At 46.4% G+C, this 26,156-nt stretch overlaps 1 protein-coding gene across 3 annotated transcripts in view; it reads right to left on the bottom strand.

Moving 5' to 3' along the window:
- The window catches only part of Fas1 (fasciclin 1), a 220,711-nt gene that overhangs the window by 23,608 nt on the left and 170,947 nt on the right, over positions 1-26,156 (bottom strand). For all 3 annotated transcript variants that reach the window (XM_070656682.1, XM_070656684.1, XM_070656683.1), the window contains exons 6-7: positions 24,302-24,467; positions 23,851-24,011 (exon numbers count right to left, since the gene is read on the bottom strand). In XM_070656682.1, the coding sequence (XP_070512783.1) occupies positions 23,851-24,011; positions 24,302-24,467 (327 nt within the window). The remainder of the gene's footprint in view (positions 1-23,850; positions 24,012-24,301; positions 24,468-26,156) is intronic.

The following is a 26,156-nucleotide window of genomic DNA, read 5'->3' as shown; positions in this document are numbered from 1 at the left end:
ATTCTCGTGCCAGTCGGGTAATATTACTAAAAGGATGGAGTTTATGTACCCCCGGGTTAGAACAACATCGACTTTCGAGCGGGAAAAATCCGCGGAAGTCATTTCTCCCCTTTCCCATGTCCGCCAAACGCTGCCGGCATTTCCCTCGTGGCACGAATCTTTCCTCTTTCCCGTTTCGTCTCTTCCCCGCGCCTCTTTGCTTATTTATTTCACCCCCCTTTCCCTACTTTTCCTTTCGTTTCTTTTGCTCGTCGCTCGTTAATCTCTCTTTTGCCAGGTTCGTGGCTCGAGGCCGACGGGGAGGTTAGGGAGTAACGAAAAGGAGAATTAACTAGGCATCTGAAGGCGTTGGGGGAGAAAAAAGAAAAATATTGATAAAGAACTAGAAAAGAGAGATGAAATATATCGATAGACAAAGACAGAGAGGGGTATACAAGGAAGTGGGCAAAATCGTAATAAAAGTTGATCGGCGGTCGTTAGCCGAGTTATTTATCTGTACGAACGAACAGGGGCGAGTTTGATAACGATACATGGCTACTGCTAAGGTTTTCTATGCCGGGATAAATTAATAAAAATATAGGGGCGAGAACGCGCCCCCCCGACAAGGCTCGCCCGTGTGGCGGAAGAGAATTCTTTTCCGCAACTTGAAATCGTATCGATCGGCGAAGTCTCGTTCTTCTTTTTTTTTTTTTTTTTTTTCCCCCATTCGCCGACTCCGTTCTTTTGTATTCAGAGCATCGGACCATGAAGTTATATACATGCCGACGAACTTTCCGTTCTGGCGTAAAAATACACATCTCGCGATAGCGCGAGTTGTAGTAGTAAATAGCACGTAGCTGAGATTCTCGATGATCCTGAAAGTGCTCTGTAAGACTTTAATTATCTTAAGAATATTAAGTGCTCGAGGCTTGAAAAATTTAACATATTGAAATTATATAAAATCGCGCTATCTATTTTCATTTTATTTCTTTAAAAGAACGGATTAGTGGAACGAGATTCCTCGATCGCATTTAATATAAATGGCGTCGATTCGGTCGTAGAATTTTACTACTTGTGTATAAGGATCTAAATATTCGAAAGGATCGAATGATCCATCAGCTGTTCCTGAATGTCAGAGCCCAAGGATTCTCGATACCGATCGTCCGAATCCAGGGATCGGGAGAAGCCACGTTCCCGAGATCCGAGAATTCGAAGTTTCGGGGATCTTCGGACTTGTGGAACATCCAGGGATCGGGCGGTCCGCGAATCCGGGAGATCCTGTGGCGCACGCAGGCATTTTCGTAGAGCTCCGTGGTATCCCGCGCGCGTCCAGAGGACCACCGACGGATTCGCGGATTCGCCCGTCCTCCGGGCGACGAAGATTTCGAGTCTGAAAAGTGTCGTGTGTATTTAGGTCTCATGACGAGTTCATTTAGTAAGTACTTACGATGCCCTATACGACATGCAGAGTCCAATAGAGACATGCAAAGCACCACAGAATAACATCATTGAGTCAATATAAAGGTAATAAACATGTACACAATTGAATTAACAGGGAAAAAATATATATATATAAAAAAAATAAAAAAAAGAGGAGTGACCGTTCGACGACACAGACAAGGGGATCACGCGCGGAGACTCTCTTTTTATCCCGGAGCACGCGCGGCTCCTCGCGCGACTTCTTTCCGAAGGAGAAATCGATCCTCTCCTTCGCTCGTTTCTTCCGAAGACGCGAGATCGTTTGAGGCGCACGTTTTCTTCCCCGTCAGCGGAAAAGATTGATCGCGCCACCGCTATTAGTTTCAATTTCTTTTTTTTTTTTTTTTTTTTTTTTTTATCGCCACTATTATTCGGGAATTAATATCGCTTGTAAATTGATCGAATGACCGCAGGAAAGCAAGTTATTTTACCACGCCGCGACGGCGAATCGCGCAGGTTTAATTAGTCACTGATCACAACGATCAGTCATTTGCAACTGCGATTAATCGGGCGATTCATTCCGCGGTCGAATTGGCCCCGCCGTGAACGCGACGGCGCGATTTTTCGATGGTGGATCCTCCGGCGTATTGTAAATTACAAGTCGAGATTATCAGGCGGTAATTAATAGAGGGACGCGCCGTGGAAATTTAGTGCGCTCAATGCGCCCGGACGGGCAATTACGATAAACGTCATTTCGCATGAAAACGACGGTATCGCTGCGCCGTCGCGATATCATCGTGAGTAATGGCAAGACGACGACGCCGCGAGTTTCGCGTTACGCGGAAAATTCCGTTTCACTCGCGACGCGCGGGGGACTAATTGTGATCTACGGGGTGTCCCACCGGGGAAGGGAATTTCTATCGGGACGCATCGCCGTTTCGCAATTAACATCTTCGGCTAAATCTACAAGACAAACGGACGGAGGCTGCGGCTGTCCGGCAGACATTCTCGCAAGCCAGTCGATCGCACGGGATTATCCGGCGGGGACGATCCGTGGACTGTCGAGCCCCGGAACGTGCCGGCCGGCGGCACGCCCGGGCACCCGAAGATCCCGAAATCTGTATTTAATTCCCTAGTTAGACTATGCATTAATTGTAATTGCGGGGCGCCCCGAGGGAGATGTATACCGGTACGGCGAGAGTTGTTTTCTCAAGGAATTTAGCGTCGACTTTTCTTTAGCAAGAATTTAATTCAAGAGCGCTTACCGCGAGCGCTCTTTAATTTTCATTTTCTTGAAGAGCCCGGGAATTAAGTCCGAGATTATGCCCCTCCCCCACCATTCTGCTAAAGAAAAATGGACTGAAAGTTGCCCGGAAGATAATATACTTCCCCCCTCCGTTCGATACGCATCTCTCTCTCGCGGGGCATCCTGTAATAACGATACAGCGGATAGATTAGGCGTGATGAGATGATTCGAAAAAGGCAGATGGATGGTAAACTGCGTTTGTGATCGAATGCGCTGATAAAATATGTCACGTGAAATCGTGGGTATGCCGCTATGTGGCGATGCGAATGTCGCGGAGGGAGACGTATCATGATCTGTGAGAATCATGGGAAACGCGGCTTCCCCAAGTTATACACCTTCGCTACGCGCGCACACACACGCTGAAGGAAGTTTCGCCCCGCTTCGCTTATAAATCTTCAGTATCGCATGCGACGAAGTAAGCGAAGCGAAGTAATCTGTCTATAAATAACGGCGAAAGATCCCCCGCGTTTTTCTCCTCACGAAAGCTTTGTTTCCGCGTATTCCGAGCCCGTTTAAGCCTCCTTTCGGAGACACCCGCGTTTTCGAATAGCTTAAAAAAATCCTATCGTACGTACGCACTTTTGGCAATCTCCTTGCTGAAGCGCGCGTAATTGATATCCCGTCCCGCAACGTCTTGCACGATTCTTGAATTCTTTCGCGGTACTCACGGCGATAAATCTCCCCGGGGTACCTTCCGACAGAGAACTGGCTCGACGTGTGCGTACGTCGCGTTTTCACATTTCGGCGTTTTTGTTCTCGATGCGGCATGCGGGATTCTCAAGGTGTAACAATCAGCCTAGAACTAACAAACAGCAGTGCAACGTGCAGCGTGTGCTGTGCCGCTAAACACCGTTCTCTCAACAAGAGAGATCTCGTCCGCGTCACATCGTAAAGCGCGCGTTGTACCGGCCGTAACTGTAAAACTGCTCTCGGCGTCGCGCGAGCAATGCGTCGGATAATACGCATGGAAAATGAAATTTTTTTTACGGCACATCCGAAGTGCACTAACTTCTTAGGCGGCAAGAGCGGCGCGTGGAAAAGAGAAGGAAAGAAAAAATAATAAAATTACGCCTCCGAGCAACGATTATGGGAACGGAGATGCGATCGGCTCGCGAAAACGTCTACGCTGTCTCGCTATGGCTCTCCGAAAATTGCGGCTGCTTTACAAAGCGCGGCGGCGTCGAAGAGCGACGATTTCCCCGAACGTAACGAGTACCACGGCGGTTCCGAGTGCGTCGCGTGAAGAGAGATGTTCAGCTTCGTACGTAATACGCAATCGTGCGATTACTAGAGTAGTAATAATCGTGTGCATGCGATCGTATCTCGAGTGCGCTCGCGTGCTCGCTGTATCAATTTTCCTTAGGAGATAAGGACGGTGCGTTTCCCCAGGCGGTAGCTGGTAAATTCGTACAAGTACCGTTTCCAAGTCATCAGTCTGAGCATGAAAGTGTGACCTCACCCCGCATCCGAGCGCTCCCATCGTTCCCGTCGAATCGCCGATTTAACTTGACGCTCGCCCCCGAAAAACTCCCTCCCCGATTTGTCTACCCAAACAAAGAGACGTTTTTAAACGGCGGTCTTACGGTCTCTTATCGATTGCAAAAAGACGAAACGAAGAAACGAGGAGGGGGAGGGCTTGAAGACCCCGACGTTCGAAAAGCGCCGGAAGGGCCGAATTCAATCTTCATCAGGAAAGCCATTACAACCGCGGGGAACGAAATTCCACTCGTAAATCCTTTATCGTCGCCGCAACGCCGGACGGAGGAGATTCTCTTCCCCCTTCGCCTCTAAATCCCACTCGATCTCGCGTTAGAAATCCGAGTTCGATATATCACGGCGGCCTTCGTGCATTATTAGACGCGTTCGAGATCGCTGGCGGTTTCGCGGTTACATCGATTTACGGTTACGAGGGGAGGGAGGGAATTCGATCGCGATGTCTCTTGTCAAACCTCGTCAGGTCGGAGTTGGCGTCGTAATGGCGCCGACGGTGGGCCGAAAATTTAGCGGTAACGCCGCCGGATGAGCGTTTCAAAGTCCACTTTTGAGGGCCTCGTAAAAGCCGCCCACGTACGGCCTTTCTCCAGCCATGTAACTCTTTACTAGTCGGCCGAATGACTGTATTACGAGTTTGATAGTCCCTGTTACGTCCGCGAGGTACGCTCGACTTACACCTCGCGACGTCGAGCCACCCCCGCGAGCTCCCAGCGCGATTTTACGACGTTTCGCTCTCCTTTCACCCCCCCTCGCGTCCAATTCTCCTCGGAAACTTTCGTCGTCGTTTTATCGCGAACGGAAAGTTGGAGGTAATTTCTATTTTGACCGTCGTAAAGGCGCACTTGCCGGATCCGAAGGATAACATGATCGAAAGTCACGCAACTCGCGTAAACTCTTTTTACGGTCGAGAGAGTGGCAATACGATTGAGATAGCTCCTCAATACGGAGAGAGAGAGAGAGAGAGAGAGCAGAGCTGTAAATTTTTTTTATCAATATCCTTCGCGCGTTTAAATCCACGAGGAGGCGAATAATATTTCAGCGCGGCGAAAGCCAAAGGGTCCCCGGCCAGATAATGAAGGATAATAACTCGGTGTTCGATAAAACCCGGGGAGGGATTCAGCGATTTGCGCCGCGTTTTAATATCGGAAGTGACTAATGCGTCACGCCTTGTCGGCTTTGACTAGGATAAAAATAGCCTTTTAAACCCGGATACGTTTGTGTCAGCGCTCGCGTTTTCCAGATTATTAACGCGTCATTAGTGTCAGTGTACATTGTTCCGGGCCGACACGGGTAACATGCATCTACGATAAAAACGACCGCGGAGCTCTGAATTGGCCGTGTGATTGATCGCGAATAAAGTTATTAATGACGCAGTCGAATGTCGAGCATTTATGTCACCGAAACGCACGACGCGTTATTCTGTTTAACAAGCATTCGGATTTAATTGCGTATTTGTACCGCCGTCCGTATAAACTTCAATTAAAAAAATCGTTGCGGAGGACTCTCCCTCTTTCTCTTTCTCTGCGAATCGAAGCGACGATTAAAAATAAAGTATCTCGTTTCGTTCGATTTTCGACGCGAGCGCGACGTGACGTTTTTCGCGTTTCGAAACGCGAGAGAATCCCGCGGGCTATTGTACGTGATATTAAAAAAAAAAAAATCCGGAGCAGGCACCGTCGCGATTCCGCTTCCGTCACCGAGAAGGCACGGAGCGAACGCCCCGGAAACTCCTCACCAACTTTCTTCGACCGGACGCCTTTCTGCCGAGATAAAGCCACTGTCGACACGCGGCGGCAAGGAAAGCTTGCATTCCCTTTCTCGATGAGGTACGATTCTCTCGAGGCGGGACGCTGAAATTTACGACGCTTGTTTGGCGCGAGCGACCGAGTCTCGTCTTCTCTTACGCTTCTCGCAACGAGTGCACGCGAGGGGCTGGACGAACGTCGAAAGAGAGAGAGAGAGAGAAAAGGGAGAGCCTTCCGCACGACTATTTTTTTTTTTTTTTTCTTCGTCGCGGCATATTTCATTTCCCCGAGACTTCCCGTTTCTTTTACGCGCCGCGCGTCGGAACTCGGGCTTTCCTTTCCTTAGGATTGTAAATGGCGGACGACCGCGCTGAGTAATGAATCCAGAAGGATCCTTGTTTTGGGTGGCAGACAATCACTCAGCGCCGAGACGCCGGAAGGGAGAAACTTTAGAAATCTCGAAACACGGGAACGCGAGCGCAAGGGGTTGTCCGCGACGGGTGATCCGAGGGCTCTCGGATGCTGCGGATCTGTTTGGCGAGCTGCTCGGCGAAAGTAAAGCCCTGTACGAGTCAACAATTTCACCCTCGCAACGACTACGGTCTTTTCCTACGATTATTCAGTGGGAAATGGGAGCTTTATCGTCGAGTGTCGCTGAAATCATGCACGTTCTATGTCGCGTATGCACGTACGTGTGTGTCGTGTATGTTGGTACGTCTAATTATACGACTGTGGCTTCATTAACGCGCACGCATACACATAACAATCTATCAGGCATGCTTTTTCTAATACGAGGCTAAGTCGACGGGACTAAAATCGCTCTCTCGGCGAGGCTCGCAGCTGTGCCGGTGCAATCAAGCGCGAGGCGTGATTTCCTTCTTCTGGATCTTCGAGGGATTGGATTTAGGATCGATCTGGTGTACTTCAGGGTTCCCGAGAGCGTCGCGGTCGGTTGTACGCGATGCCCCATAATGCTCGCTTTTATCAAGTTTTAATATAGTAGATAAAAAAAAAATTCGTCTCTGAGGGATAAACTATTTATAGTTTAATTATAATTTCGAACGTTGTTCGACGTTCCCGTTCTGCGCTTGTAATAAAATAAAAAAAATTGTAATTATAAAAAATAAAATATTTACGATGTTTATACTTTGTCTGTTGCATAATTAATTCCTATTTCTCCTTCTCTAATTACGAATTAAAGGACCCCCGATCGATATCTCCGCGATAAAAATTTTATCAAGCACATTAGCTCGCTTGTAGATTATTTGCAACGTGAAAAATTTAAGTATCAATAATTAAGCCACTGAATTGTAAAATTTTAATATAATAATTGCAACTGTGTATTGCTATTGAATTTGTCGAGTAGACTTCAGAAACTTTAATTAACATTCGCGGAATATTGATCGCGAAATTCTAAAAGCAATGATCAAGTAAATAAGTAAACTACATCGTCCAAAAATTCACACATTAAAAAAAAATCACTGCTCTGAATAAATTCTCTACGAGATACCTTTGAGAGCCTCGTGCGGATGCACGGGTGGGTTCAACAACCTGGTTTTCTGAATCGCTAATTGTCCGGCACAGGGTTGCGCCATAAAAAAAGGTGGGGGAGGGTTAAAGAGAAGGGGGTCCGCTTTGATTTGCATCGTAAATAGCGGCGGATAAACAGGAAAAGGGCCTCAAAAATCACGCTGGGCTGCAGCATATAGCGCATGTCGTGCAAAAAAAGGAGGGCAAAAAATATACGATTTTTTTTTTTTTTCGTTAACCGGGCGCGTCAAGCGTGAGGAAGGACGAAGTGTATATGTGATCCCGAGGGCTGGGGTGGGTGGAAAGGGTGCTGAAAAAGAGAGGCAATAGGACGCATAAAAAAATACACTGACACCGACTACAAAATGCAAAGTCAGCGGCCGTTCTACGATCGCGAATGCGGACGAGTGCGGGTGCGTGCATGTGCGTTCTTTCCTTTCCCTTTGTTCTTCTTCGCCTCTTCTCTCCTTTCTTTTACACTCCGCGTTCTTGCCTCCTTCAGCAACGCGTACAGCGCGTAGGATATGTACACACGCACGCGCCCGCCTCTTTCGTTTCTTCGCTCGTGCTGCTCTACAAGTGCGTACGGTGCACGACGGACGCGGAAAAGACACGCGTTAAGCTCTTCACGGCGGCTCGCAGTTTGCATAGCCCGACGACGTCGTGTAATGCGCGCCGGTGTCCGCATTTATGGGCGAACGCTGCTTGCGAAACGGTGGATCGATGGAACGTGAAGGTACTCTTTCTTATTTTTCCGCGAGATACGCACGTGGCAAAAAAGAAAAAAAAAGAAAAGAAAAAAAGAAGCTTAGAGTCGTCTTTTTCGCTGAGGAACGAAGGGTGGCTTTTCGTACAACGAGGCGAGATAGGAGAGCACCGGGAAGTAACGTCCTCCTTCGCACGTCAATACCTTCTTCGTTACATCGATTTCAAGAACGTTTCGCGGGAATAAGATCAGACATCGGCGCGCAATGAAGATAACGACGATGAGCGAGAAGTTATGGCGGGCGCACGAGAAAAGGCACAATGAAAAAACGAAACTATTGAAAAGACATGAAATGCTTATGGAAACGGAAAGAGAGAGAGAGAAAAAACGGAGAGAGATATCGTACGAGACAGCTAACGAAAAAGGTGATAGAAAAAAGAAAGAAAAAAAAGCGGAAAACAGGAATATGTACTGCGAAAAACGGAAGATTGAAAATGCGGCACGAATGAACAGTGTATGAGCGTGTGGATGATGTATGTGATGTGTATGTATGTGCCACGCATCACCATAAAGTAAAAAATACGAAACGACTCGAAATGCAACTCGCATTTCTTCCACTTTCCCCGCGTCGTTAGACTTCAATTAACCGATAAAATAATTTTAATAATGCGCTCTTCTCTTCCCGCGGAAGTCAGAGACGTCGACTTCTCTCGCGGAGAATCACCGACGGGTAGTTACAGGCGGATTTGCAACGAATGGAACTCACGGGGTCAATACGAATTTCCTTTTCTTTTTTTTTTTTTAAATCGTTTTGCACAATTATGGTGACACGTTGACGTGACGGCGATCCGAATGAACGTTTCTGAGCGGTAGAGAAAAAGAGAGAGAGAAAGAGAGAGATATAAAGGCGGAAATAGAGAGTCTAGAAAAAGGCGGTGGTGAATTACCTTGAAGGACTGCACAGAGAAACCGGAAACCAGGGTCGGTCCATAACATAAGAAGCGAACAGAAAACAGAAAAAAGGTAAACTTGTAATTAGGTCGTTCGCTGTAAGACACTGTAAGCATGTAATTTTCTGCCGAGAGGGTGGGCTGCTTGTGAGAGAGCTAGAGCAAAAGGGAGACGGGGGCGGGGGGCGAGAGTGAATGGAGTCTTATCGTGTATTTCTGTTGATCGATGGATCCAACGTGTGCTACTGAGTGCTGGAAGAACTTATGCTACAGGATGACACGAATGTCGCAACAACATAATGCGCTGAGCTAATTCGGAATAAAAATAAAAAAAAAAAAACATTTACGAGTCTCTCGCTCGTTACATCAAACAGCGCTGCGTAAAAAAAAAAGGGAGGAAAAAAACAATAAAACAAACGGTCAATGTTAATGAACAAGCTCGGGTGACGTTTCGCGATCATCCTGTAAATTAGAAGGATATGTAAAAAGTTTTATATACAAAAGTATCAGGCGTTGTAATCGAGAGAAACGCTCGGCGAGACACGTTTTATTTTTCAGCACCGATTCCATTTCGGTAGCGACGCCGCTTTGAAATATTCAGCTGGGCGAAATTTAAAAGTGTTTGAACCCGCGGCAGATAATGATTCACTCCGAGATCCTTTAACAGTCGCGACATAAAACGACTATTAGCGACTATCAGAATAGGGGACACCTGGTGCCGCCGCGGTGAACGAGTTTTAATATTAATACCGCGGCGAGTGATGCAGCACTATTGTTAACTTATTATTATTGAGCAGCCTAGTAGCCAATTAACTCACGAGGCGTGCATTGTCGATTCCCGGCGTATATGACGTGCAAATATTTACCACGCAATTTCTCTCGGTTACACGGCCGCAAGTACCGGCGTAATTTCGGATAAACGCGCGCGGCCAGATCGTCAGACATTGTCGTTACCGTATTACTCGGCAACGATTATGTCATGCGATTCAACTGAAACGCGGACACGACAAATTCGTCGCTAATTAACGACTGCCCGGGTTTAATTACGCCGGTGCGATACACTGTCGCATATTTCCACAGTCTGCGCGAGAGATTCCTGCGATTCAGCTGTCGGCTCGACAAAACTGCGGAAAAAAGAAAAAAAAAGAGGGAAAAAAAAAAAGAAAAAAAAAATAGAAAGCAAAAACGTGCCGGGTATGATGCCCGTGTAATGCCGGAATTTTTAAGTCCTCGTGTGAATCGAAACGATTCTGCCGCGCGAGATCGCGAAAATATGGACACAATCGCGTAATCTGTGGAATGCGAAATATGAGTATAGGGTAGAGTAGTATCGGGCGGTAGTATACTGTAAAAGTGCGATCTTTGCAAATGTTAGAGTACCAATCGCAAGGCATAGACATCCCTCAGATGTTTTACAGCTATCGTAAAATCATATCGCGCGCAGGTTGCGCAGTCTGCTGCAGTGATAGTAAAATACAGGCGAGAGGTAATGTATCGAATATGGGTGAGTGAGCGGCGATCTTGCCTCAACCGCTGAAGGAACGAGCGCCGTAAGTGCAATCGCTCGAGAGTAATTCACTTCCGAGAAATTTCCAACTATCAAAGTCATACTTTAGTGCGTCTAGCTTTTTTTTTTTTTTCCTAATCAAATATTTTATAATTATTCACGCGCTCGGTGAATAAATACGCGAAGATGTCCGAAACGCGTCCCCCGGGACGAGGCCCGGGCTTGACGTCGACGGCGCGGAATTACACGTCGATTTCTAATTTCTGCCGAAGACAGAATTCGCGCCGACCGTCACCCGTCGGCCGGCACGCGAAAATCCCGCTCGAGTGAGCGGCTGTCTATTTTGGTCGCGACGAACCCGATAATTAATTACGACACGAGGACCCGGAAAACACGAAAATGTCAACCCGGTCGGGTCGGCCGCGCCCGCGATTGTCATAGCCGCCCCGTAGACAAGTTCTCCGCGGCGCGCATCTCGCGTGTCAGATGCACCCGTATACGCTGCATATAATATGCACACGCGGGATATGTCCCGGTTTAACTTTTCAAGGGAATTACGCGTGAAACGCGCCACGGCGACGCGGCGTTATCCCATTTGAAATGCGAGAAGGTTCCTCGGATGCACCGGATACTCGCAGAATCCTCCGCACCGATGTTTAAATCCGCAAAGCTGGTAACGCAGGCCCGAGTAAGCACTCGGATTTTAAAGCCTCCCGAGATGTCCGACTAATCGATCTATCTTTTATTTTTCTTTGACGAAAAAAAAAATTAATAAATAAATTAATAAAACTACAGTGACACTCTCTTAATTGCAATCTGACAAGACTTTTATCACTTGCAATTTGCGATTTACAGATAAAATAATTTTAACCGAATGACATTTTCCCCTTCCACGTGCGCGCACCCGCGCGTAACGCGCTTCATTTCCATTCGAAACGTTATTTTCTATGCCAACGAGCGGTCAATTAGCGGACAATTCGCAAATGTCGATTTTCGTTCTCGCGTCGGTCGCCCGATCGCCATCGTTTGGCTTTTAGCTTTCCTTCCCTTGTGAAACGGTGCGGGATATAGGCACGTGCGTGATACATTCGGCCGGCGTAATTCGATTTCGAGGGCGGTTGAATTAAACAATAATACGCTAAAGGATCGCTCGTACGAGGCGCGCGTTGCATCGGGCGCGCGACGATTTTTACGTTATTATTTTTATTTCTCGTCGGTCTCTCATCGGAGACGGCTACGTCGAAAATAGAATCGATGACCCTTGTTGATCGCGTCAAAATACCATTCTGAAATTTCGGACAAATATTTTGCTACTTTTTTTCCTCCCCCGATAGAGGGGGGAGGGAAAAAAATCCCTCCCCAAAACATTCTGCACGTGAAATCAATATTTTCTCCGTTCTCGCGATATAACATGATTTTTGTTCACTTTGTGTCAACAGATTTTTTTTCCGTTGCATGTTTGCGCGCAGTAACGGTTATCTAAAAAGTTTGCGTAACACGATAAAACCTTTACTGTATATCGATTATTTCATTATTTTACTTTTCTTTTTTTTTTTCTGTTACGTCGCCGAAACATAAGTTGAAGAGCGTTATAAATTTCAAGCTTGTCTTCGAGTGTCGAACGTGCGCCAAGTCTGACAAATGTTTTAAAAAAATACGCGGCACTTAATCGCGCGCGACGGTGCATGCATTTTAAACCGCGGTATTGCCGAATCAAATAATAACCGCGAAACGGGCTGGGGAATCGTTTATGTTCACACCTGACTGTCATCAAATCCGATCAATTTTCCATTACTTTCCCTTTCGTCACTTTGTGGTCCATTTCGTCGCCTCATTCGCGAAAATCGCTCGCGCCGGCCTGATGCGTATTACCCGAATTTTTTTATACGCGGGATGCATTTTATAAGCGCGTTAATTTTTTTTTTTCTTTCACCGTATCGAGGAAGTGCAATCTATAATATTATAAAAATATAAACGTATACAATTTTATATCAACACGCGCGGTTTACTGCCTGCAATTCTACACAATATTATATTCACGGACAACGCATAAATGTTAATTTTATTCCAGATAATTGTTTTCCTTTCGCGGAGATTAAAAAAAGTGATTGTAAAAATTCGCGTACAACAGGACTTTGAACAATTCTGTACGCGCTTTTCGTATCTCGAGCTAGCAAACGTTGCGGCTAAAATTATTTCCTGTTTTGCCGTATTATCTTAACATTCTCGCGTCCGACGTTACAACGTTTACTCGCCACTTTCATTATTCGCGCGCGAAAGCAACATTCGCAATTTTCTTGAAAATTATGCGCACCGCCTCTCGCGCTAAGATTAGGAAAATAATTTTGCCATTCAAAAGTCGTTCCGCGAGATAATTTCGCGGTATCGCGCGTGCGTCGGGCGATCTCAGACAGAGGATATGAAATTGCGCGGAGGATTATCAACCGTAGTACACGTCTGTTCAGCGAAATTTTCCGCGCGATCGTGCTGAGACTGCGAGCCCCGGCGAATTTATACGGCGGGGTGATGCGACCCGAAACGACTGCGCGATTCCGCGTACATTCGTGTCTCTTCCTGTCGATTCTCTATTATTCACGTAGGGGAGAAATCGCGACTTTCTTGGTAAATTTCGCTGCCGGGAAATCCGACAGCTGCGCGACCCACTTTTGCGGCAGTCATTGACAATTTGACGAGAGACGGGCCGCGGACGTCACTCTAATGAAATACTTAACGTAATGCCGGTCATGACGGGATCGATAACCGCCTGCCACGAAAGATCTCACAATCGTCACAATGAAATATTTTAGGAACGTGGCCGATTGGATTAGTCTTGAATTTATTTTAATACAGAGCGTCATTAGATCCGGATATTGATTAATTATATTTAATTCTTTAAGATATATATATACAACAATTGAGTGACCTACGTCGTTACAAAGCTTCTGTTCTAACAAGCTCCAAAAATAATCTAATAATCCGTTTTATCGATTACATCAAGATTCTTTCTATTCAAATCCCTAGTGAAAGACCGTCAGTTTTTCGTAAAATTCCTCTCGCGCACCGCCGCGGGTTTTCGTCGTTACGTTTACGAATCGGTACATCGACTTTAAGGAAATAATTCACCGCGGCGCATTTTATGCAAGCGAGAAGGTAACTTTCCCTCTTCCCGATAAAAAAAGTTTCGCCGGCGTGCGCGAGTACCGCAATTCGATTCCACCTCATTCTTAATTCCCACTCTTTTTCTACCTTCGGTGACGTTAAAGCACGTTACCGCCGCGTAGCTTTTGCCCGATGGTTACGCTCGTTTGCTGCAAACTAAACTGATCCCGTGCGTTAACTGTGTGCGCAGCCATGGAAGCGCAATAATTCAATGAGCAAGTACGGGTACCTGAATCCCGTCGTGAACGAGCAAGTAGGCCGTTTTGAAGTGGCTCGTTGTACCGGAAGGCCATAATGAAACCGCCCGCACATACTCCGCCGCGGCAGTGAAATCTTTAACCGCCGAATTAACGCTGTTAGGGAGACGCGCGATACGACGTGCCGCGCGAGGTAGCTACGATGACTTCTTCATTGCGAAGTGAATTAAAGAGAAAGAGAGAGAGAGGGAAAAAAAAATTAATCGAGTCTGCAACCCTACACGATTGTAATTTTTCTCCGCACATTCTCACGTTCCTCCAGACCTCGTCGCATTCAAATACTTTCGTATTTACGAATTCTCGAAAAAAAAAAAACTTGATACTCGCGAAACTCGAAGCGTTAAAATTTCATATTTCGAAACGCGCAACTCTTGAGCCATCAAATATTTATGAAATTTCACGGAATCCTTTCCGTACGCCGACTCGTCGGGATCTTCGAAAACGTTTCAAAGTACGTAGCTTCAAAGCAATCGCGGACAAATTCCGCGATCCGAGGCATTCGGATATTCGGATATCTCGGAAAAGATGCGGCCTCTCGACGGCGACGGGGTTGCCAATGCATAGCGTATCGGAGCCGAGGCACTTTTGCGAGCGGCGGACTACGCGGGGGAGGATCGAGCGTCTCGCTTCGTTTCGATTTTTCGACGGGCGGAATTTCACTTCCCGCGCGGAAGGGATTGATAACGCGATTGGGAAGATTACGGTGGCGGAGAAGACGAGACGCGAAGACGATCGGCTCCCGATGGGGAGAGGGAGGGATCGCGGTGGATCGCAAGCGACCGAGGGTCGAACCGGGAATCGAAGTGGCTTTGGATGCCCGGACGCCGTGAAACTCGAATTGTTCTGCATAATTTCCGATTAGTGTCTCGTCCCGAGGAATTACAGTTACTAAGCCCCTCTCCGCCCTCGATGGAATTTCGCCGACCGTCTTTCGCTACTCCTGTGAGCGCCGCCGAGCTTTCCGCGGCGCCGTCGTTCGCATTCTCTTAAAGGAGAATTCCGTTCCGCGCGAATCCTTAAAGGCTCTCCTACCCGAGCGGCGCCGGTAATCTCAAAGTGTTTAGCGAGCTTTTCGCCAGCGTTTACAACGCGATTCCCTTTGTTTAGCTCCACGAGAGAAATGAAATTATTCGTAACGTCGAAGTTCCGTGATCTTAACGTCTCGGGGAACGTTTTCGTCGTGCTAAAAGCTCATAGAGACGTCTCGCATCAGTAAAGTTACTTTCAGATGCAATTATCACAAGTATTTAAATTCACCAACGTTCGCAGGATAAACAACAGATGAGCGCAAACAAGAAAACTGCCTACGCGACGTAACAAAGTTCAACAAATACTTCGATATTTTCACGGCGATTAATTGAAACGGTGATATTAAATCCAAACGCGACCGATACTTTTTCCGTCAATAATCCAATTCGCGAGAGTCCGATATCGTTAAACTGTTTTATACAAGTATAAGAAAAAGTTTTTTTTTTTTTTAAGAAAAAAAAAAGAAAAGATACACCCAGAAATCCAGAACTTAAAAAGTTTTTCGTAATCGTTTCATCGGCCGCATTTTTTCCACGTATTTCATAAGTGTGCCGAAAAGAAAAAGCGATAAAAAAAAAAAAAAAAAGAGAAATAAGACGAAGGAGAGAGAGAGCTACTTAGCGCACGCTCGAATGGTTAAAGTTGCATCTTCGTCTGGCGAAAGCTTTCGGTCTCGTTCTCGAGGGAGAGCCGCGGCGACCGCGAACACGTCCGACAACGTAAAACTTTCCGACACCTCGTAGCGCGTTTTCTACCACCACTTCCCTCCCTCCCCCCCGCTCCCCCTTTCCCTCTCACGTCCAAGTACGGTCTCTCTTTTTTCGGGAAACGCGGGGGAGAGCTTAAAGATTTAACGCCGGGGAAAAAGTTGTCGGCCGAAGCGACCGTGCAGCACGCGCTCATAAACGACCAACTTTGTCGGACGCCGGTTTTCCGCGATACTTTTCTTTTTTTTTTTTTTTTTTTACCCCGCAAGACTTCCGCCGATTTTCCTTTTTCCGCGAGGAAGAGGGGAAACTTCGCGGAGCAACATCGGGCGCGATTCGTCGCGACTTACTTTCGCGTCACGCCGTGAACGATCACCGGGGACGTTTGTATTATTGCGATAGTTAGATGGCGGAAATGGCACCGCGAGGACGAAGTGCTTTCGACAGCGTTCTCGTTATCCCCGAAGAAACGCTGGATCGAGATTAGAAGTGTTCGACAGAAAAACCCACCCTTTTTCCCGACGAAACTGTCGGGTGATAAACGTTGTACTTTTGTTGTATTTATGATATACCTTTCTATTTCTCGAAATAAAATTATTCTTCTTACTTTCACTATAATACGTCTTAATTATTTTCCTTTTTCTTTTTTAATCGCAGCTTATGATATTTTTTTTTATTTGATTTTTTTAATACACTGCGCACGAACTTGGGGAATCTCAAGAATGCCTTGCGATTGATACTGTGTCAATTATCTTTGCTCTATAATTCGATATGCACGTGCAAGGCGATCGATACCAATAATTAAATCAAACCAATAAAATATCTTAATTACTTTTGATCCGCAAAGTCTGGAATTTTTTTTTTCTCTTTTTCTTTTTTTAACAGGCGAAACCAGTGAGCTTTTACAAAGGTCATTATTTATAAAAAGCGCCTGCTGAAAGGGAAAGTTCGAGTGTGAATTGACTATAAATAAAATGATAATTAAAGACTATCGAGCGCAGAATTCCTTTGACACTTCGCTCGAAGAAACCTCGTTGCTCGGTGCAAGATAAACCGGTGCGGTATATTTATAATATTCGCTATAAATGATCAGCGCGTTTTCGCAAAGATGCTCGGCTCTTTGGTACGATGCAGCGCGGTGTTTCAATCGCCTTGCTACGCACCGTGTATGTACAAATACGCACGCGGGCGGAAGAGCGTGTGTAACTTCCGGGGTGACGTGAACAATGTAAGAAGGGGAGAGCTGCTGGGGCGTAGAACGGGGGTTTCGGAGTCTAATCGCAACTCGGCAAAGTACAAGGAGCGAATAGACTCACAATCAGGGGTTCTATGAGCATAAGATGCTTGCCAAAGTAGCAAGGTGAGCGAGTTCACTGTGTGGATACAGGCGAGATAGACAGACAGTGAGAAAGAGAAAGATGAGGGAGGGGCAAAGGGGAGGAAGATTGCAACGAGATTCAAAGCACGAGATAACGCCGGAGTACAGTACCTCGTATTCCCGATGTGGCGGGTGGATGTGTGGTACGCTGAAAGGCAGATATGATGCCAGCTACGGCGACGGCGGCAAGCGTAAGTGACTCCCAAGCGTAGTATGCGTCGAATATCACACGAAGCGCGCGCGCAGATGTGTTACGGAGTGCCGGTCACTCTGTGAGGACTGAGGGAAAACGCGCCCTACCCCCCTCGTTCTCGGCGGCCGAGGGAGGAGACAGAGACGGAAAAAAATCACGTACGCCAGCCGCTGCCGCCGCGGCAAAATGCCATATCTGTCTTTAAATGTACGAATCATATATAATATATTATATATCATATATGCTCGTATGTATCCATTATATACAGATGTGCTGTGTTGTGCGTGACAATTGGTGTGTCGTTATTACTATGAGCGGAAACGCGGAGCGGAAGGGCGAAAACGACCGGCTCTCCGTCTCGCGAAGCGAAATATGAGGTGGATGAATAAACGAGATAATAGTATATTCGTGTCGCGACCAATGTATCGCGTGAATCAAACGCTATTCGTACAACTGTTAAAACCGTGTAAACGAAGCGTACGACAAAACTATCGTAAATAGCGTCACGGGCATATATCTGTTTGAAGCAGTAATCTCGTTCGATTGTTTTACCGTACGTTTTGTTCGTTCCACTGTAGTGGCCGCTTTGATTAAAAATTATACTTTTAATTCGCTAATTAAATTACCGCTGTATGCGCTTTGGAAAATCGTGCGCCGCGCGAACCGTCTCCTTCCGTTCCTGCTTCCGCAATGATGTGATTGCCGGGACGTCGAAGATCGTGCCTGTTTCAATTCGATTCAGTCCTCGAGCGGACGAAATCGTATCAAAGAAAGTCCGAGGAAAAAGAAGAGGGCTACCTCGGAGGTTCCGGCTGCGCCGGATCGCGTCCGGTGAAAACGGAAGCTCCTGAATAGCCTCCTCTTCTGAAACGCGCCGCGATGTGTGCAGGACTTTGATTCGACGTGCCCGGGCATGTAACGAGTACAATTATGCTTAATTATGACTCGGCGCGCGTGAGACGCGTTGTCCCTCTTTCGCAGAGAAGTGTAAATCAAAAGGCAAGAGAGCACAGTAAGAGATCAAAGACGGGGGAGAGTCTGCGGGAAATGGACGGCGAAAAGGTCTGCGGTGTGAGACACACACGAGGCGCGCGGTGCAGTGATGGCAGAACATGGAACTCTGTGCTCCCCTACACACCAATCGGCACTTTGTCTTTGCTGTCTTTCAATTATCGAGTTTTCCTGCCTGTCTTCTCATTCTCAGTGTCTATGCGAGTAAACCTGGAAGTAAGTGATTAGTACCCCGCGCAACTACGCCGACCGTCGATGACGCACCTCAGCATTCTTTGATTAACTCCGCGATCGTCTGTGCCGATTCATTTAACGAACGCGGCTTCGCGATCCGCGCGCGTAATAATCGCACGCCCGCGAGAGAGGCCGCGAAATCTCTCGGAACCATTCGGAACAATTTCAAGTATTTATTCGAACGTTCGTTCAACGATTCGAAATTTAACAAGTCGTGAATTTTCAAAGCGCATTTCAACTTTAATCGAGTTATATATCGTCCGCGTGCGCTTTAAGTATTTTATTCGCTTTAATTGCTCGTAATTTAATTACGGCGACGGTCATCGGCGCTCGGGACGTTTTTTTCGAGCACAATTACACAACATATATGAGCCCCTTGGATCAAAGGTCGCTATGAGTACGACTAAATACGTCCGATGGGACGTAATCGGTCGAGACGTTTCCTATTAAGAAAAGTCCCGTTGCCTTTGATCCAAACTACGAGCCAAGAGGGTTCTGGTGCAGACAGTAGGCGAGACGTGCCGAGGATCATTGCTGAAAACAGTCGATATCGCATGTGACAACAGCTGTCACGTGAACATTCCATTTTTATCCTGTGTACAAAACGTTCCTATATATAGATATATATATATTATACATATGTGGCACACACATAGAAAGAGTACCACAAGATGGCCCGCTCGGGCACGTTTACTTTCAAGGAGCTTGCGGCTTCGTCAAGAGTGAAAAGAATGGCAATAAAAAAATCGTAAAAAAATTTCACACATAATTCCGCGCGAAGGAGGGCGTCAATGTATTTTTAGTCACGTTTGCATTTTGATTTATACGTCTATCTCGGATATCTCTATTATCACGTTTCGACGAAGCCGTAATTATGCCCCAACAAGCCCTTGCTCGCGCGCGTCATCCTGTGTACACGCATATAGATAATGTGGCACGTATTGCAAGAGGCGAGGCCGCGGGATAGATGCGCTTGTTGTACGTAGAACAGCGTTGTGTGTTCCGATATCGTTCATGTAGACAACGTATACACGTGTGGCGGTATATATCGTAAGGTGAAATAATGTTTCAGCGACGTTTTTCCCCGCGAGAAGTGGAACAGCTGTCGATGAACGAGAAGCGTCCCGAGGGATAGCCGGCGAGCGCGTCGATGCGTTTCCATCGGAAAAGACGGAGCTGCATCGGGGAGCGCCTTCGCACAACGCTAGACGATGTTAACTAGAAACCGATCTCGTATAATAGATACCGCTATCAAACAACGCCTTGCATTATCGCGCTAAAATTTCGTTATAACATCGAGTCTGTATCTCTTGCGTATTTAATTGCGACTCGGTAAGAAACACAAGCTGACTCAATGTTGAAAATAGAAATAGAGATCCGAGTATTTGTATCCAGAAGTTCGCCAGAGAATTATTAAACGATTGTGACAAGCGGCGGATATAAATGTAAATGATTTTTAATTAACATCGTCTCGCAGCGCCGTGACACCGGCATTTATACCGCCGTGGTGAATGTATAAATATCGAATAAATATGTTTCCTCGACAAGAAGGCGTTCTTGTGAAGAGTGATACTGTAATCTAGTTGTAGTTGTGCTTGAGGGTGCCACCTATACGACTAATGAAATTGTTATTGTCTTAAATAAAGTAGATTCAATTAATTGGCTTGTTGTTCTCGCATCTGTGATTAACAGGTTTCAGCCATCCGAGCGGCGCTGTTATCAAAAGTGGAGTAATTGTGCTTAAGTATATCAAGTATAAGTTATATAAATGCTGTACGTGTGTTACAAAAAATAAAATAAAAAGATGCGAGTATGTTTCCTGTAAATAGAGTGTTTTCGGCACGTGTTGCTGTTTAATGTAAAAAATGATTAGCAGAATATACCATGTAATAAATCACTTTCCAATAGATATCCCATACGTCGCGTAATGACGACCTCATCAAAGAACACACTGTTGTATGCGTTTCGCTAAATAAAACTCTTTCTTTTCTTTCGGCTGCATTTCGTATAAAAAAAGAAAATATTTTATTTCAAGTTCCAAAAACTATTTTTTAATTGTTAAAATAATGAAAGCTAAAATTCGATTTTTTAATTCGCTTGAAATACTTTCTTCGTGCCTCGAGATTTGTTGGTAGAAAGTCGTTTATCTATTTCGATTTAATAAAAAATTGTGATCCGAGAGTCTTCAAAATTGACTGTTGAACTCGTAACATGTCACAGAACTTGAATGCGACGCGTTTCATCGCGGGAGGTTTACTCCGTTGCCGCACGTACGCGTATAATCGGGGCGTAACATTATCACGAAGCCGTTTCGGGTACACGCGCGTGCTTCGCGCGAGCTCCAACTAAAACGGCTGCGAATCCGCCGAGATTAGAATCATTACGCTGCACGGGGACGACGCAACAACGCCCGGTCGGATAGAATCTTTATGATCGCCGTAAAGCTCGTTCTCTTTCTCATTTCCGCGCAATTCCCGGCTTCACGAGTACACACACGCCACCAGTTATCGCGATGCGAGGGCGCCGACGCCTCTCGTCTGCGCTACAAATTGCGGATTGCCTCTTCACACATCTTTAAACGGCCGATATTACGACGGGCGTCCAATAGCGTTCTACATCGCGAATATCCCGAAGAGCCGTCGTAACACCGTTATGAGCTATCTAAAATAATATCGTCGCCCGTCGCACGAGCTCGAGAAGGGACAAAAAAAAAAAGTCGTCTGACTCTCGTTGATAAAATATCAAAATCTTTTTCTGGAATTGTGAAATAAAGTTCTAAAAAAAAAAAAGAAAAAAGAAAAGAAAAAAAGAGACATGCACTTTGGTGGCTCACAGTTGTCGAGACTCCTCGCGTTGCTCTAAGTCACATCACGCGGTCTCGGAAAATGCGTTGTGCGTACCTAACTACGGAAGCGATTACGCGACAGCGGACGTAGCGGAGACGGCGTGTTATCATCTCGCGTGGTCCGTGCACAATGCCGAGGGTCTTTTGAGGGCGGCATCCCCCGAGTTCCGTGAAACACGTCACGTCGGAATATACGTATCGAGACTGCGAATACTAATGTCCCTCTAATGCATCGCGCGGCCTGAATTCGTAATAGACGCCAGGCGTCGCGTCGCGCCGCGTCGACGAGATGAAACACCCGGGCAGAAATTTCCACGGATTTGAGACGTGTAGGTCACGCACGTGAGTGCGTGCATTCGCCCCGGAACCGCGATTTATCGCGAGCGCGTGCAGACCTGCATTTCACGCGCCCTTTTGTCTTCGTGGGATGGGTGGAAATTATTATCTCGGCTCCCTCGCCCGCGCCAAGTACCCAAAAGCTGTGTATTCGGAGGAGACGCGAGCGTCTTACGCGAAAAAGGATTACCCGTTTGTTTTACGCGCTCGACCATCTTAGCGCACCGCGTGCGCAACATGTAAAGATCGTTCTTGGCGAGGTAGGATATCTCTTGTCGAAAATTGGATACGTCTCCCTTGTATCAACATTTAATCGTGCGGCTTGTGTTTTCTCACGGATTCTGAAGTTTGAACGCTGTGTAACTTGGCACGGCGGAGTTTCTAGTTGGATGGGATATATTTCTGAAATAACAGATCCGGCCGCAATGTTCGCGTTTGGAATTTCTCGTATTTCATCACGCTTTATGTCTCTCATTATTATCGCGATGTTTTCTCTGCGTACGTCGCGGCTCAAAGGTGGACGACACGCAGAGAGGAAGGTGCTCGTCCCCTCGCGACGAAATCGAGATAAAGAATCAACTCACCCGCTGCAAGAGCTCTCACGTGTAGAGATATAAAAGTGGTTCGTGAAAGAAAAAAAAAAGAAAAAAAAAAGAAAATGGGGATTGACACTGACGGACGAACGTCGTCGCGCGTTTACAGTCCTCGCGAATGAGGCTGCAAAGGGAAACGAGCTCGAAACAAAGACCGCGCGCCTTCAATTCCGTAGAGAGCTCCGGAAATAAGGAGATTTAAACGAAGTTATAAATTTCGACTTTTTCTTCGGCACTCGTCGCGAATGGTATAAACCGGACCGGTCACAATGCTTTTACGAGCAGACCGCTCTCCAGGTCAATCGCCGTCGCTTTTTCGCCCCACGTACGTGTCGTTTGCATTAACCGAGTTTCACGGAATGATTGAAGACTCGCGGAAAACTCAATTTTAGCGAGAATTTTTCAGGCACCGCGCATTCCAAATATTTTTCAGCTTAATACCTTCTGATCGGCGCACCTGCTAAAATTCCAAACAATTGTTCCCGACCCCACCGTGATTTTTCACATTTGAATTTTTATCTCTTTATCGAGGAACACGAAGATAATATCGCGTGAAAATGTCGGTCAAATTTAATACGCCTACGAAATTTTTGGAAAATAAATACATTGCCGTTCGGAATGCAAATGCGGAGGTATTTGCATCCCGAAATATGAAGATAGCATTGCCTCTCTTTTTTTTTTCTAAATGCAAATCTGTTTACATCTGCATCGCAAATGCTAAAATAATATTTCTGCACGTTGGAACTACGTTGTGAGTAAACGCATTTATATTTGATGTGTAAGACAAAATTATTTATCTTATTATCGGCGAAAATGAAATGTAGAGTACATTTATATCATCCGATTTAACATACACGCGTGCGATGGAAATCGCTTTAATGTAAAAGGTAAAAAAAAAATAAATAAAAAATTAATAATAATAACAACGGCTATCTTGCGCCCGGAAAATCGTATCTGCATTAAAATTATTATACGTGCTCTTTGCAGCGTGTTCTTCGTAATACGAAACAATTTGTTTCGACGAAATGCAGCCGTGTTTCAACGTAATCACTTTAATGAATAGGGAACAAAATGACGTCGATGATGAGGCCGCGCAAACCCAACATGACGCGAAATTGTGACGCGTGCACATTATAATTCATTACATTTGCCGTCTATTAAGCTGACCAACATTATTTTCATTATTCCCAACATCTAGTAATTGAGCATCAAACGGTGTTATCGATTAACGCGCTAATTGCCGCAGGATTTATTTTACCGTGAAAACGATTTTATAAATAAATCAAATAGATTGTGTGTGATATCTCTGATCGGAGTATTACTAATTTCGACGTTTACAATTCGGCTGCCACCGGTGTTTACGTTTCGGGAATCCGCACGACTGACCGTGGCGGCCGAATGCATTAATATCAACAAACTTTCGCACGATGCTCATAGAATCGGACTTGAAACAATTGAAATCGTGCACTGACCTCGAGGAAATCCTTGACGGTGCTGTCGACGACCATGAGCGGGCGTTGTATCAGATGAACGACGCCGTTGCGCACCGGGATGTTTGCCTTGACTATTTCTGCCAGTACCACGCCGGCCGGGTGATTCGCGTCGCCCACTTGCGTGTCCGATTGAACGTAGACTGAAAATTGAATGTCAATTAGTTATCGGAATACAATACATTCGGGGAAGCTACATCGTTCTAGAGCGGACACGCGTCTTTCGGAGCACGAGTGCTTTATTAAACGCGCAGCTCCCCTCGCCGTCGAGCGTAATAGCGCGTAATAATAACGGACAATAGCGTCGTCAATCTCTCGATAATGGAGTTCTCGATCGCATTACGTTATCGCTCTCCGAATCGTATATCAACGGTCGAAAATACGTTTCCCGGATGTATCGAAATGTAGGGCGAGCAGGCCCGTTGATTATTACCTTTATTTTGCTGCTTCAGAAAGCTCACGACGACTCGCAGATTGTCGGAGAATACGAGGGTCGGATACGGCACTTTCTCCGGCGTCGGTGCGGTGAAGAGTACCTCGTTGGGTAGAACGTGCCCGTCGATCACCAGCTGATCAATCTTTTGCGGCCTCGGCTCCGGCTGTAACATTAAGAGGCGGGTAAATGACGAGGAACTCCATCGGGCTGAGAAGAATATAAATTATGCAATCATTACAGATCACGTCGTAATTCGCGAGGGAAAGAAATCGATCGAGGATCGATGGGCCGCGTAATTTTTTTCACGCTCTTAGGAGACAATTGCTAGAAAATATAACGTTCACATACGGTAAATTTATATCTCTCGGAAAACGTCGTGTAATTTGGGACTCTATTTTTTTTTTTCCTTTCTTCTTCTTCTTCTTCTTCTCGAACTGCGAACATTCTCGAGTTGCACGCCGTTCTCGTTACCCGGACACACCGCGTCCTTTTATACGACACCTCAGCTTCCGCACAAAGACAGGGCTGCCAACCGCGTTGTCGCGGCAACTCGATTTTCACGCGGCGGCCACGAACTTTAGATCCCGTTCTCAACGCGGAAGGGCCGACTTTGAGGAAAGAGACGAAAAGTGACGCGGGGGAGGGGGAGAGGGGGAGGAGGAGGAGGATCTCGATGCCAGCCGTGGAATTCTCGGCGAGGCGACGACCTCGTTGGAAACGGAAGTTTTCGAGAGATCGAGTCGTACGCCGTCGTTACACACCCTTTCACACCCACCTTCGCGAGCCTCAATTTTCTTTGCTTTTCGTCGGGCTTCTTTTTTTTTCCCCCTCCTTTTCTTTCTTTCTTTTCTTTTCCCTCGCCTCCCTCCTCGTCTTCTTCTTTCTTTATTTTTTTTCTTTTTTTCGAATCCCAGCCTCGACACGTCGTATGTACAGGCGCGAAACTTTCGGTAATTTCTGACGCGATGGCTCGTTTAACTCCGGCTCGTTTTTACGCTCCAAGTTGGATTACGTGCGCGCGAACATCTATTGTGTGTACGCGCGGCGAGCTTCGCGTTGAAAATTGGAGAAAAAGGCGGAATTCCGCGCCGAAGTGCTGCGATGCGGGCATAATGAAACACGAGGGGAGGCGGGCGGCCGCCGGCTGAATGGGCGCGGGAATCGTACAACGAAATTCATAATTTTTAATTGTCCTTATTTCCGCGCGAGATTAATGAACGTGTCTTGAAACCTGGGCGGACGAAAAAAAAAAAGAGAGGAGCCAAGCGCACGATTTTTTAGCGCGTGAAATTTGTACCGCGGCGCCTTCAGACAAGCGCCTGTTAAAAAGCTTTCGCGATGATAAAACGTTCGTTTAGATTCTCTATCGTAACAGTTTAGATTCTCCATCACGGGCCATTTTGTTAATTCCGTGACGCTCAACATCGTTACAGTGACACACGTAATTATATATGCATACATACACGTACATGCGCAACGAACATTACGATTCAATTATAAATCATTAGAATTAAACAAATATATTACTTATTCCTGCTAGAGTCCTCGCCACGCAGAAAAAGCACTCGGTGAAGGGCCGATAACGCTTCGTCCGACCGGCCGCAACGAGTTTCGAACTATTCCGACTAGCCATAAACAACTAGGTAGAAAGAAATCGCTCGTTTCGGAACGCGGCGGTCGGTCATGTAAACTCGCTGGCGTAATGGCTGGCGCGCCGCCATTTAAGCGCTACTTAACGCCGGCTATGAGCTGCCGAACGCTTTTTAATCGGTTCGCACGGCGCGTCTACTGATGCGAGTGGTGCATGATTGATTTTCGATCGCTTCGTACTTTCGCGAGTGCCTCCGCGTTT

Source organism: Cardiocondyla obscurior, linkage group LG05 (assembly GCF_019399895.1).
Source record: "Cardiocondyla obscurior isolate alpha-2009 linkage group LG05, Cobs3.1, whole genome shotgun sequence".
Classification (NCBI taxonomy): domain Eukaryota; kingdom Metazoa; phylum Arthropoda; class Insecta; order Hymenoptera; family Formicidae; genus Cardiocondyla; species Cardiocondyla obscurior.
This window is presented reverse-complemented; position numbering and strand designations above follow the sequence as displayed.